Below are 14,099 nucleotides of genomic sequence, written 5' to 3'. Positions count from 1 at the left end.
AGTAGTATAAAGCACGGTGGACAGTGGAAACGTGTTTTCTGGAGTGACAAATCCTACTTCTCTGTATTGCAATCCAACACATGAGACAGATGAGGTTTGGTGGATGCCAGGAGAACGGTTCTTGTCTAACTGCATCGTGCCAAGTTTGGTGGGAGATTATGGACTCGGCGCCCTATTTTCAGTGAAAGACACTGTGGACAGTTTCATGCTCTCAACTTTGTGGCAAGGATTTCCTGTTCCAACATGACTGCTCACCAGTGCACAAAGCAAGGTCCATAAAGACATGTGCCAGTGAGTGTAGAAGAACTTGTATGTACAGAGTTCTGATTTCAACCCAATAGTGCAGATAGATCAATCGGACAAATGATGTTTAAAAATGAGGTTTTCGGGCAGGAGGAAAAGAGGAAGACCCGAGAGAAAGTTCATGCATGTAGTGAAAGAGTAAATGCAGAGGGTTGGTGTGATGGAAGAAGATGATCTGATATAGCAACCCCTAGAGGGAGAAAATGAAAGATAAAGAAGAAGAAAAAAACTTTATTTTAGAAAAAAAAAGAAAGTATGCTATTGTTATGTTAATTAAATGTAACTTTTAAGGTCTTGACATGGCTTCTGTCCGCTGAAGATGGTCTCCAGGGCCAGGCTCCTATCTCCAACCATGTGGAGGAGGTTAAGGAGCAGTTTCACACACACGAGGTAGGACTAGTGAAATCCTACTGGATTGTGGTTTTTAAATTAAATAAAGGTATTGTATTATTTTTTAAGATTCAACACTTATTTTCAGGATTCCCACAGCTGACCAGTGAATTTTTTAGAGTTAATAGAATTTTAAATTCTTTTGTCAGAATAGTTTAGGGTGACCAAAAAATAGGACACGGTCATGAAGAGCTTTAATAATACTGTTTGTTTAAAGAAAACTTTGGCATATTTAAACAACACCTTCTCTGTGCTGTTAGTGAATGGTGAAATAGAAAACATGTCATATGGGCATTTGAATAGTTTATATAGTTTAGGACACTAGACAAACTAAAGTACAGCTGGTAATAAAATGTTTGCACTGTCTTACGTTTCTAAAGGGATTTTATGTTTTCACACATTTGCGTACAGCTGGATCTTTGGAACTGTATAATTAAAGGTGAAATGCCCAAATAACACTGAGCTATTATTCCATGTGCACAGGATTAGAAAACTTTTTTCTTTTAAAGGACTCTCATATTTGTGTCACAGCAGCTGAAAATGTATTGATTATCACTGATCCTCTATATTTTCCGATGTCATCAATCCATAGAATATCCAATAGCTAAAAAAATAATTTTACAGTTTCACAAAATAAGATGTGAAGGGGGACGTTAAAAATCTACGGTATCAACGTCACATTTTGCCTGTGAAATGTGATCAAAGAGCAGAAATATGAAAAGGGTTTAAGCCACAGTCAGAATAAACAGTTGCAGTTACGTCAGTTAAATCTGTGAGATATGGATATCTTACTGTAATAAAACTTTATGCATGGAAAAGTTTTTAAATCTGTTGTTTGTAAGCATTTTATATCTGGTATGGAAACAGCTGGTCTCCTGCAGTAGCTGTTTGCAATGGGCAGCTGTTTTTAGCTTTAACTGTAAGCGATGCATTAACTGTACTGAATGGGAGCTTCTAGGACTTTGATGCACTCACTTACTCTGACCATTCTGCCTTCTGATATCCTGGAAGGATCACATTGCAGTTAAGTGTTCAATAAAAATAGATGAAGCAGTAGGTGCCATAGTAATATGAGGTACCCCCTCACCTTTGTAGGATTAAAAAATAGTTGAATTACTGTGAATATGCATGTGCAATTCTTCCATCTGTTTCTTTAATAACAGGGGTATATGGTGGAGCTGACAACACACCAGAGCAGTGTAGGACGAGTCCTCCGGGCCGGTGCTGCCCTGCTGGGGGAAGGAAACCTGAGTGAAGAGGAGGATTCTGAAGTCAGAGAGCAAATGAACCTTCTCAACTCCCGGTGGGAGCACCTAAGAGTCGCTAGCATGGAGCGACAGAGCAGGTACATACATTAAACAAGCATCAGTACAATTAACAATATTAAAACTCACATCTATCTTATTGATCTTGTTTTGACAGAAGCCTGGTCATGTGATATTTTGAAAGTATTTTCTTAGAAGATACATCTTTAAGTCATTTTCCATCAGTTAAAGTTAGTTAAAGCAACATGATGAGTAGTCTCCACTGAGACTATTTTTAATGGGTCTAAAAAGGTTTCTTGTTTGCATTGGTGATTATCAGAGATCGCATCAGTGAGAGCTTTGATAATCACCAATACAGTTTAACATTGATTGTGACTTTATGAAATTCTATTCACTTCTCAAAATCTTGCATCTTTGCTGAAAGCGGCTCGAAGACTGTAAAACCCTTTTCAGCACCACCAGTATTATCAGGCGTGATATACAGCTGTGATCAGAACTTTACACTCATCATGGACACGAATGTCAATCCCCAATGTAATTTCTTTGATTTTGTTCAGCTGTGTTTTCCAGGGTGGAATCATTGTAATGTGTACATATTTGGGTGCACAAGTTTTCTTTATTTATCTTTATTTTCTGTAATCCACACAGGGTTAAAATTAGTATGCAGGTTCAAATATATGCATAGACTGCCACTAATATTTGGCCAAACATGCCTTAGCAAGGTGCACTTAATGATTGTCATCGAGAGGCTTCTGGCATAATTGTGTCTGTATATTTGTGGACACTTCTTAAAAATAGATTTAATTTAAACTGGTTAGTTTCTTGGCCGGGATCAGGCTTTTAAGCATACTCCACAATTTTTTCAGTAGGGTTGAGGTCAGGGCTTTGAGAAGAACATTCCAGAAGCTTAATTTTCCTTTTCAAAAACAATTCTGATGTGTATTTGGCATCATCGTCCTGTTGGAAGCTCTTGAAGTAGAGCAGGTCACCTACTAATTGGAAGGTTGGTGGTTCAATTCCTGGCTCTCCCAGTCTGCTTGCCAAATATCCTTAAGCAAGATACTAAGCACAAGTTGCTCTCAAATACATCCATTGAAGTGTGAATGTTAGATAGAAAGCTCTTTGATAGAAGAAAGAAGTCCATTTGATTTTGGGTGAAGTTGGAGAAAGTCCTTGTTCCATCCACTCTCTGCAATGTTCCACTAAACTCTTGCAGCAAACCAACCCTAGTGGAAAGCCTCACCTTTACACCTCCAAACATAAATTTCCATGACACTCATGCCCATGATAAGTGTATGTAATTTGACCTAATACAGTTCTCAAAAAGACTGCTTTACCACTCTTCACATTTAAAAAATGTTTTAATAACACATCTAACAACTAATGTCATCCCACTAACACCACACCACTAAGACAAGATACTAAGTGTCAGTCAAGTAAATCAGCTCTAATCGCTAGTGCCTGAGGTTTAAACCCTTCGGTCTCTGTGGATGGTAGCATGATCCACCAGTGTTAGTTTAGCACTGTCAGGTTAACACTGCCACCACGCCACACCTCCTTAGTCCAAAGACATGTATGTTAGCTTAACTGATGATTTCAATGTGGCTGTGTGGAAGTGAGATAGATGAACACTTGGCAACAAGTAAGACTAGAAAATAGCTATGTAAATACCTGCTGTGGTTTCAAAATAAGACATTACTGAATTGCATCTCACTCCCAGACTCCATGAAGTTCTGATGGACCTGCAGCATGAGCAGCTGCAGCAACTCACAGACTGGTTGGATGTGACAGAAGCACGTATTAAGAAGATGGGGGCTCAGGCACTGGGACCTGACCTGGAGGACATCAAGCGCCGAGTAGAAGAACACAAGGTGGGCGTGTACTAGGCTGATCCTTGTTTTTGAAAGATTGCTTTACTAATCCAGCCATGTTGTTCCCTTTTTCCTTATAATGTTACACAACAAGTTGTCATTTGCAGTTAAAGTGATTAAAACATTCCTTACAGTCTTGCCATTAAGCTTTTGATTTCAAAAAGAATAAAAAAAGGGTGGCTCCAATCCAGCGTCTACAGATCTTAGTTTAAAATAAAACTTTGTAGATAATCAAAATCAAACTTGCTGATTACACAATCGTCTTTAAAGTGTGTCGGCATGTTTAGGGAAACCTCCCTGAATGTATCAGGGATATAGACTCATGCACATTCGCTTTTTGTCTCCCTGGTCATGCCCTGTGTCTGTCTCGTCTCTCTGTGTCCTGTCTCTGTGATTATTTGTTTTCCCTGTCTGGTCTAGTGAATACATCTTTAGTCCTGCTCCCAGTATTTATCTGTTTCATCCTTTTGTCTCCTCAGTCAGTCGTGTCTCCATGTCTGTTTATGTCCGCTCCCTCTGTCAAGTTCACGTGTCTTATCTGGCTCTCAGCGTGTGCATTACATACTGTTTTATTTTGATAGTCCTGTCTCATGTGGGTCATGTTCAGTTGTGCTTCCTGTGTCTTGTCTGTCAGATTCTGTGGCAGGTGTGTCCACTCTGCTCGAATCTCCTCCTATGTACATATTATCTGCATCTCCCTCGCTTCTTTGTTGCATCTTTCCTCATGGTGTGTGAACATCTGTCCATCTGTTTACCCATCAATCTGTTCCTACCCAGCTCCGTTGTTGTTTTTGTTGCCTGAACATGAACATTGAAAACATTTGCATTCATCTTGCTAAATTTAATTACCCCACTGCCTTACTGCATTACCAGCACTGGAACCATAAAACTCACAAAAAGAGTTGTTGCCATATCTACTAAAAGTTAGATTTTTGAAACACATGGCCTAATTTTAGTCATTCATAAGGTAAAGAAATATAAAATCTCTATAATAAAGTTATTCCAGAGCTGGAATGACCTGTGTGTACACATTAACCACTCTTTTGAAGTCTATGAGGAATAATCTTCTGTGTGAATCATACAGCAGTAAGAGTGTGTTTTTTCATACATTTCCTTTACTTAATTTATGTTGAAGCCTCTCATTTCCACTCCTTGTAGCTTATGAGGACAGCAGTAAATCCATAGCAGAACCTTCATGGAGAATCATGGCCTCATACTTGGAGGTACTAACTTTTATCCCTGCCGCTTCACACCTGGCTGCAAAATGGCCTGGTGGAAGCTGGAGATCACTGAAGCCAAGAGGTGACCAGAAAAAGCAAAAACCCTGCAGTGATCTTGAGCCCACTGAATCTTACCACCAAAGCATAGCTCCTAGACCAGGGGTGGGCAATCTCAGTCCACGAGGCCGGTGTCCTGCAGGTTTTAGATCTCACCTTGGGTCAACACATCTGAATCACATGATTAGTTTGTTACCAGGCCTCTGGAGAACTTCAGGACATGTTGAGGAGCTAATTTAGCCATTTAAATCAGCTGTGTTGGTTCGAGGACACATCTAAAACCTGCAGGGACACCGGCCCTCCTGGACTGAGATTGCCCACCTCTGTCCTAGACAGAGTGGTTTCAATAAACTACCACGAAGATAGAAAAATAGAGGAATCATGTTACCTTCACCCAGACTAGGTTATAGGGACTCCACCCTAAAGTCAGACCAGGGGACGGGCATTTGGTGAAGTAGTGCTTGAAGTAAGAGGAAGAGGTCAACGTAGTCATGATCCAAGACGTCAGCTGACGTCAGAAGAGGGAGGTAGTGCTCTGCACACATGGACTGGAGTGTGATGACCTCTACTGGGGACATAGTGAGGTGGCTGTTGGAACATTTGAAGATCTCCTCAATCCCAGGGTCACACCTTCCATATAGGAAGCAGAATGTGGAGATGAGGGAGACAACTCACCCATTATAAGGTCAAAGGCCACTGAGACAGTTTAAAAAAACTACTTGATAGTACTTCTCCTTGGGAGGAGGAGATTCACCCTGAGTTCCTTAACCTGTTCAACCACAATGCCCCCTGTACTGGGGGAAGAGGAGGAGCTGTGCTGGTTTGTGCTTCCACAGAAAAGTCAGCAAAACGCTCACAAATCCATATCCATGACCACCAAACACAGCTAAAACATCAAACATCTAAACAGCAGGTAAAAAAGATCCTGCAAAAAGGTGTAAACACGAAGTACGGATTCCCCCGTTCACCCAACAGCATGTGCACAGACAGCGTCTCTGCTGAAAGCACAGATCTACAGATTTCAAAACTGCAAGTTTGGCCTTCGTTTGCTGGTCCAGTAAATTTTGTTTAGAGCGTGACAAAATTACACTTCGCATTTTGCTATATGCTATATAGAGGTTAGGGGTTATATGTTACTTTGACACAATGGTATCTGCTGTGATGTTTACTTTGTTGTGATGTTTATTTTGATACCAAGGTGGTTTACACAGAGTTTGTAATCATTCCTTTTTGGCGCGTCATTTTCAAGCATACAGACCCTGAAATGTAAAAGTTCAGGGTCTGGATGTTATGGGGCTGTCTTGGTTGAGCAACATCTCTGCAACACTTTGTGAAAGTCAAGATTGATAAACTGGGGTGGTGGTTTCAAGTAAGCAACTCAAGTGTGTGCTCCACCACACACAAGGTGGTGTACTACATATCAAACAATTATTCAGTCGTTGTGTGATTGAACTTTCTGAAAGACTTCCTGCTTTAATTCAAGACAGTTTCTAAAAAATGTACATTGCCTGGCAATTACAGCCATCCTGCACATGATCGGTTTTGCTAGCATTTGACTGAATTTGAGCTGCAAGTGTAGCTGTGCACACTTCAGAATCCATTCCACTACTATCAGCTCTCACATCATCTCTGAACATTTCCACTCACAGACTTACAGGCCCATCCCCTAAAATTGCTCCAACATGTTTGGCAGCATGTGGTATCTTCATGATTTCTCACCAGTCCGTAGTTTTCTCTTCACATTATTCTTTTGCAGGTTAATCTTGAATTTAATCTGTGATTAAACCATCAGCATTTTGGGAATTCCTTATACTGATGGGTGCCAATGTGTGCTAAAGCTCCTGCAGGAGGACCTGGAACTTGAGCAGGTGAGGGTGAACTCTCTGACCCACATGGTGGTGGTGGTAGATGAGAACAGTGGAGACAGCACCACTGCTGCCTTGGAGAACAAACTTCAGGCAAGTACACACACACACACACACACACACACACACACACGCACACAGCACATATTTTTGCTGATCACACAGATTAGCAAGAGATTTTATTGACGGGCTAATTTTCTGTCTAAATGTTTTTTGAGTTCTCTTTTTTGTCTCCAGCAAAACGTGGGCTTTTTGTTTCTAATGGAAAATACATTGAGCTTGTTTTGTCTTTGCAGTTGTGCAGTAATTAGCTGCAGTAAGACATTGTTGCTGTATGTGTGTTTATCTTAACTTTTTGCTAAATTAATTTACTTGTCATCATCACACAAACTCCAGTTCTTTGTCTTTGTGATTAATTATCCATCCTTCTCTTAGCCTTTGATGTGTACTTGTTTGTTCCCACTGTTAACTCACAAAATCTGCAATAATTAAAGTAGAATTCCTAATGCTCCAGAAAAATTGAGGGAAACACAAGTGCTACAAACTGCAGTTTGACTGGTTAGCCTAAGGTTAGCCCCAAAATTGAGTCAAGCCCTTCAAGGGTAATGTGTTAAAATGTTATGCCATCTATAATTTGGAGAGACCATGAAACTTATTTTTCATCACTTGAAAAAGAAACAAGAGAACGGAAAATTAATCCGCTGGCAATAACGAGAGTCGGTTTTCTATGGTTTGGACAAAAATCTGACGGTAGAAACAGACTGACTGTGGGCACATCCATGAGAGCTGGTAAAAGCAAGAAGGATTACAGATAAAGAGAAAATCAAATCTGGAGCCCATTGTAACATATTTTATTTATGGATGAGATAAGCACAACAGTGCAAACTACAGCTTGAATCAGAGGTAAAGGCTGCTGTGAACCAAAGAAAATTAGGACACTTACATAAAAGGATGCATTAAAAACGTCCTTCACAAAACACAAATTTGAGAGGTGATCGATAACATAGTAGGCTGCATTGTATAAAAGGCATGATGACCTGAAAATGAAGCGCTGGCAAACCAACCTCACATAATGGTGTTTGACAAAGAGCAGAAAACTGCAGATTCCAGGTGTAACATCAGAGGTCTCTGTCCAGAAGAGGGTAAACCTCAGGAATAGTTTCTCCAACTCTAAGGACTCAAAAGCTTGAGGATACACATATCACGCTCTAGGGGACTGAGTGGGATCTATATGGGTGTCTGTGTTTATTTCGTTTGTGCAGGTGCTTGGTGACCGCTGGGCAGCGATTTGTAGATGGACAGAAGAACGCTGGATTGTGCTGCAGGAGACTCTGCTGAAATGGCAGCACTTCACCAATGAACAGGTATGACTGTCTAAGGTAGGATCACAGATAAGATTGCTGATGTATTGAGAAACCCGAATGTGTCTATGCATGTGAGGGTTCTTCACCTGTCTAGAACAGATTGGATAAATGCTTCTCGTATACACTTATTGTCTACATTTTATCTATATATGTTCAACTTGCTCATTAACACAAATGCACAGATCAGGCATAATATTATGAATAAGTGATGAACCATGATTATCTCTTCGGAAAGAATTTTGAAAAAGTGTGTAAGTGTACGGATTTAAACGACCAAACTGTGATGGCTTGACTGGTTCAGAGTATCTCTAAAACTGCAGAGACATAGAAGCCAGGAGAATAAATCGGCTGTTCTCCACTGAACAATCTGAGGTGTACTCTCAGTAGCAGGCAAACAATAAATGACCAGCCCACCAAGGGTGAAGACAGAGAAGGATGCAGCACATAAGAAAATGCTCATTGGCTACCTCCCCTAACCTCGCCTAGTAACCATCACAGTGGAATAAATCCAAGAAAGAGTCTCACGCATGAAGAGTTGGACAACACCAGGCTCTGACATGATTCACAGTTACTAGCTAAACAAGCTGACAGCACTCTAGCTGCTAATGAATGACCTGCACATGGAATGGCTAACCAAAGATTAGACTGATCCCCAGATTCCCAGAAGAGGCTGGTCCCAACCAATAACCTGCCTCAGCGCCACGTGGAAGCTCCTGTCAGGCATCATGGCTAAGATGGACAGACATATGGCTCAACACATGAGTGGGTCACACAAAGGAATTGTCAGAAATACCAGCTACTGTTAGATACAGTCACTCAAGACCAGAGATGGGCAGTAACGCGTTACTGTAATCCGATTACTTTTTTCAAGTAACGAGTAAAGTAAGGGATTACTATTGCAAAAACGGTAATTAGATTACCGTTACTTTCCCGTAGGAACGCTGCATTACTGCGTTACTAAAACCGTGATTTTTTGCGAGAATGTCTCATGACAGTGACGTAAGCGAGTGCGCCGTTAGTGACAACAGCTGTGTGCAGATCAACAATGGATCATATATCGAGTGCGGAGAGAGTATGAGCGTGCAGCGTTTAAAGCGTGGAAGTACTGACCTTACTTTGAGTTTAGCGTCCGCTGTGCGTGGGAAGAAAACTTCTTTTTACAACGAAAAAACCCCTAAACTTCCGAGCAAGCACCGAGTAGCTACGAGGTAATGGGAAACTCACAGAGACACTCCTTCCACTGACCGCTGCGGCACACCTGCACCAGGACAAACCTCCGCCTGCCCCACTCCTGATTTATTTTCTGCTGTGTTTTACTTGCATCTATTTGAAAGAGTGAGTGTAAACACAAAAAATATTTTATTTTATGTGCTGGAATGTGCAGAAAATAGGTTTACATGTTAAACTAATTTATTCAAGTCAGAGAATGTTGCAGATAATTAAATGTTTGCTTGATGCATAAAGTTAAAAGATTAAAACTAATAAAACAAGTTTTAAAAAGAGACTTTTCCATTTGATTATATTTTGTATGATGGATTATGCAGAAAAATTAGAATTGGGCTGAAAGATCTATCGCTTTATCACCTCTTCAGGTTGTAAATCGTGAAACTGAAGCAACTAAGTAACTAAGTAATTAATTATTTTTGAAAATAAGTAATCAGTAAAGTAACGGGATTACTTTTTTGGGGAAGTAATCAGTAATTAGTTACTGGTTACTTTTACAAGTAACTTGACCAACACTGCTCAAGACTGTAAGATGAGATTGACCAACCTGAAGGTGCTTTATATTATAAAGTAGAGACTCTAAAACTACATGATCCTATTACCAAGGAGATGGACTGTCCCTGTATGTTCTGCATAGGTCCTAATCAGCATCTATGCCCTGCCAGTCGTCAGGTACAGTGCTAGGATAATAAACTTGCCAGAAGAGGAGATAGAAGCCGCTGACATCAAGATAAGAAAGCTCCTTACCATGCATGGAGGGTTTCAACCTAAATTCAACACCCTGAGACTGTATGCTAAGCAGAAGGAAGGAAGGAGGCCAAGGAATAGTGAGTTTTAGAAATGCAATCCAGGAAACAACAGAGATCCACGAGCACATCAGGAAGATGACCACGACTTATCATGGATGCATGTACGTGTAGTACACAGGAACGGTACAGAAAATAAGTATTTTAAAGGCTCTGGAAAGAAAAAGATGAGAGATGTATCTAAAGACCTCAGAACAACTGTCAAGACAGTAGTGAAGGACTTAGCCAAGTGGTGAATTCCTTTTGAAAAAATCCACTTCACACCTTTAAGCCACACTAAAGTCTGCTAAGGACAACCTGGAGCAAAATCATCCATACTGGAAGCTGTTTGGTCAGATCATACGCAGCTGTGGTTCTTTGGCTTTATGTTTGGTGAAAGAAGGCTGAGGCTTACAAACCAAAGAACATCTAATAATGGAACTTGGTGGTAGGAGTATTATGTTGTGGGGATGGGTCTGATGTCTGGAACTGGGAAACTTGTCAAGATGGAAGGATTAACCCTCAGGGGACAAAAATGTATATAAGTGTATATAAGTATAAATTATCAATCAATACACCTGAGTTTTACTTAAGACTAACACATTACCACAAATTGACCCTTCATTTTACAATTTAGGGGCACCAGACCTTGTTTACATAAAGTATCGTCTGTTTTTGAGCGAAAATAAAACGAGACAATAAAATATTTAAATGTTTAGATTATTTTGACTGTCTGAATAACCACAGAGTGCTGTATGTTGAACTTTAGTGAGAATGTTTTTTTTAATCATTTATAAATTTTAAATGGCAGCACATAATCACAGCTGTTGTCTTCAGGGGTCAAAATGTCCCCATCTGCTTTGATTGATACTTAATTAATATGAAGTAGATTTTCCCCCACTTTTAATTAAAACTTAATTCAAACATTTTGACACTATTTCTTTATTTCATTTCAAATTTATATCTGATAAAACCTTATTTATACAAAATGATTCTTTGTTTTTGGGTAAAAAAAATAAATGAAATCATCAGTTATCGTGAGGATCGTTTCACAACCAGAGTCGGCTGCTTTAACAGATGATCACAGACGGGTTTATGTCAAAGTTAATTTAGGAAGCTGTTTTTAAACTACTTCAAGTTTTTTACTGGCATCAAATAATCACATCTGTTGTCCTCTGGGCTCAAAAATGACCCCGTTTGCTTTGACTGTTTATAAAGCAACAAGTATAAAATATCATCCATCTCTGTGTTTCAAGGTTTTATTCAACTTTATTCCAACTCATTGCCTGACAGTTTTCTATATTTTGGCATGGTAGGACACCAGGGCATGAGTCTGAGTGAAGGCAAACTTTCATGAGGACAAAGGCGTGTCCATATTTGACCCAAGTGCAGGAGGAAGCTCAGGTTTATTCCTCTGCACTGGTCCCATCATGGACAGCTTTCTTTCTGCAGTTGCAGGCCAAGGGTCATATACAGTAAACAAGCTGTTACAGGTGATTGTTTTCTTTTGGAAACCTGCAATGTTAGGGACAACTCGTGTCCTGACTGCAGGACAGACGGTTTGCCATCGTACATGAGCATGTTCCATGTACAGCTGGACCTGCATCAGATGCTGCCCATGTTTGTATCTCATAGTTCCCTGGTTTACTTGGATGTTCTGTTGGACAGAGTCCTCTGAAGGGGACTTGGTGCTCATACAGTCACATCAGTACCAGGATCTTACATTACAGCAGGAGAAACACCCACGTGTTCCATACACCTCACAGGAGCACGTTTGTGTCATGAACGATGATCATCTATTGTGTCTTTATCAAGAAATTATGTCCTTTTTGTGCTTCTATGATTAATCTTGTGTCAGCATGAAAACTTCTCTACCAGACTCAGGATGTCATAAACTGGCCGTAGCGACTCTACTGGATGCACGGCAGTAAGAATCAACACACCCACATATGCCTACAGCTGCATTCGGTCCATTTTTCTTCCTCTCTTGTTGTCCCTCCTTGTTCATCATTGAGTTGGCTGTAGAGCAGGTCATCTGCTAATTGGATGGTTGTTGGTTCAATCTCTGTGTGCTCTAGTCTGGAGTTCTTACCAAGGTGTCCTTGGGCAAGTTACTGAACCCCAACTTGGTCTCTGATGCACCCATTGGCATGTGAACGTTAAAAAGCAGAATACAAGCAGAATACACTGTGTATAATGCTTTCAGTACTCGAGTAGAAAAGCCACTGAAGGAGTATGGGACCTGGCACATGTGCTTGGACTGTGGTAGATCATCTTTCTCTGAGGCACATGAGAGAGTCATGCATCGTCTGTCACTGGGAAGGTTAGAAGACCAGATCAGTGTTTCCTCACATTACTGCAAATATTCCTCTGTCTCAGCTGATTCCTCTTTCCTGCTTGATTCTTTGTCTTCATCATAATTGAAATGGATGATGTGTAGTCCTCTGACACATCTTCTATTTCAGTTTCACATTCTGAAAATTCAAGAAACTTCAAGAAGCCCAGTCACTTTCTCTCCAAGCTCCTCAGACTACCATGTCCTGGATGCCTGAGAACCTGCTTGAACATAGTTCAGATTCTTCATCACTTTTCTTCACTTCATAGCCTTCTTCCACTTCTGCAGGTGGCTGATGTGCTTTTTCAGAGAAAGGGTAACATGTGCTCTAAATATTGGCAATATTTTCTTTATCTTCTAACCCTGGATCTTCCTGAACATTGATTCTTCCTCATGATACTAGAGGACAATATGTGCTTTGTTCTACTGGTCATTTCTTTCCACGACATGGTAAAAAAAAAATTAGCACACAAGCCTCGAGCGCAATGGAGGCCTGTGAGCTACTTTGTGTGTATGCATTATTGTGGGGTCTACCTTACAATATGAAGCACCTTGATGTGACTGTTGTTGTGATTTGATGCTGTATAAATAACATTGAATGTAGAGCACCTGCCTCCTCATTGTGCTGCCTGTTGTTGTTGTTGTTGTTGTTGTTGTTGTTGTGACCTTTGCTTGACCATCTCTTTTGTTTTCCTTTTTCATCTTTCTCTCCTACCAGTGTTATCTTCTTTTCAATTTTTCTCACCTGTCGGCCCATTTCATCCTTTTTTGGCATCTAACTTCCCTCCTTCCTTTTCCCTCCTATTTTCTTATTCAGTTTTCCATCTTTAACTTGTTATTTTGTTTTCTGTCAGTCTCCTTACTTTCCACTGGTTTCTTCTTCTTTTATTTAGTGTTTCCTATATGTCCCTTTATTTACCCCTCCTGATCTTGGTTCTGTGAGAGGTTTCTTCCTGTTAAAAGGGAATATTTCCCTCCCTTTCTCACAAAGCGCTTGCTCATAGGAGATCATCTGATTGTTGGTTTTCTCTGTATTGTTGTAGGGTTTACCTTACACTATTCATATACAGTCACCTTTGAGGTGGTTTGGTACTATAGAAATAAAATTGAATTAAATTGAATTTCATTTATCTTTCCATTTCTACACATTTTCTCTACTCCTTTCTTGTCAAACTCTTTTCTGTCTTCTTGTTTTCTTACAGTGTTTATTTGACTCCTGGTTAACTCAGAAGGAGGACATGGTTGGGTCCATTAAGACAACCAACCTGAAGGACCAGACAGAGATGGTGGCCTGTTTGCACCATCTTACTGTGAGTATGCCTATACCGGAGCTGCTGTACCTTTTTGTAAAGAACAGAAAATGTTCCTACTTAAAAAACTCTGCACCAGTTACATGAGTGACATGCCAGGTAGGCTTAGA

At 40.3% G+C, this 14,099-nt stretch overlaps 1 protein-coding gene across 4 annotated transcripts in view; it reads left to right on the top strand.

Moving 5' to 3' along the window:
• Positions 1–14,099, top strand: part of dmd (dystrophin) — a 308,778-nt gene that overhangs the window by 129,239 nt on the left and 165,440 nt on the right. For all 4 annotated transcript variants that reach the window (XM_080877233.1, XM_080877231.1, XM_080877230.1 and 1 more), the window contains 6 exons: positions 595–693; positions 1,857–2,038; positions 3,679–3,829; positions 6,945–7,064; positions 8,234–8,335; positions 13,882–13,989. In XM_080877233.1, the coding sequence (XP_080733359.1) occupies positions 595–693; positions 1,857–2,038; positions 3,679–3,829; positions 6,945–7,064; positions 8,234–8,335; positions 13,882–13,989 (762 nt within the window). The remainder of the gene's footprint in view (positions 1–594; positions 694–1,856; positions 2,039–3,678; positions 3,830–6,944; positions 7,065–8,233; positions 8,336–13,881; positions 13,990–14,099) is intronic.

The sequence above is a fragment of the Rhamphochromis sp. 'chilingali' genome (genome assembly GCF_963969265.1).
Source record: "Rhamphochromis sp. 'chilingali' genome assembly, chromosome: 3".
NCBI lineage: Eukaryota > Metazoa > Chordata > Actinopteri > Cichliformes > Cichlidae > Rhamphochromis > Rhamphochromis sp. 'chilingali'.
This window is presented reverse-complemented; position numbering and strand designations above follow the sequence as displayed.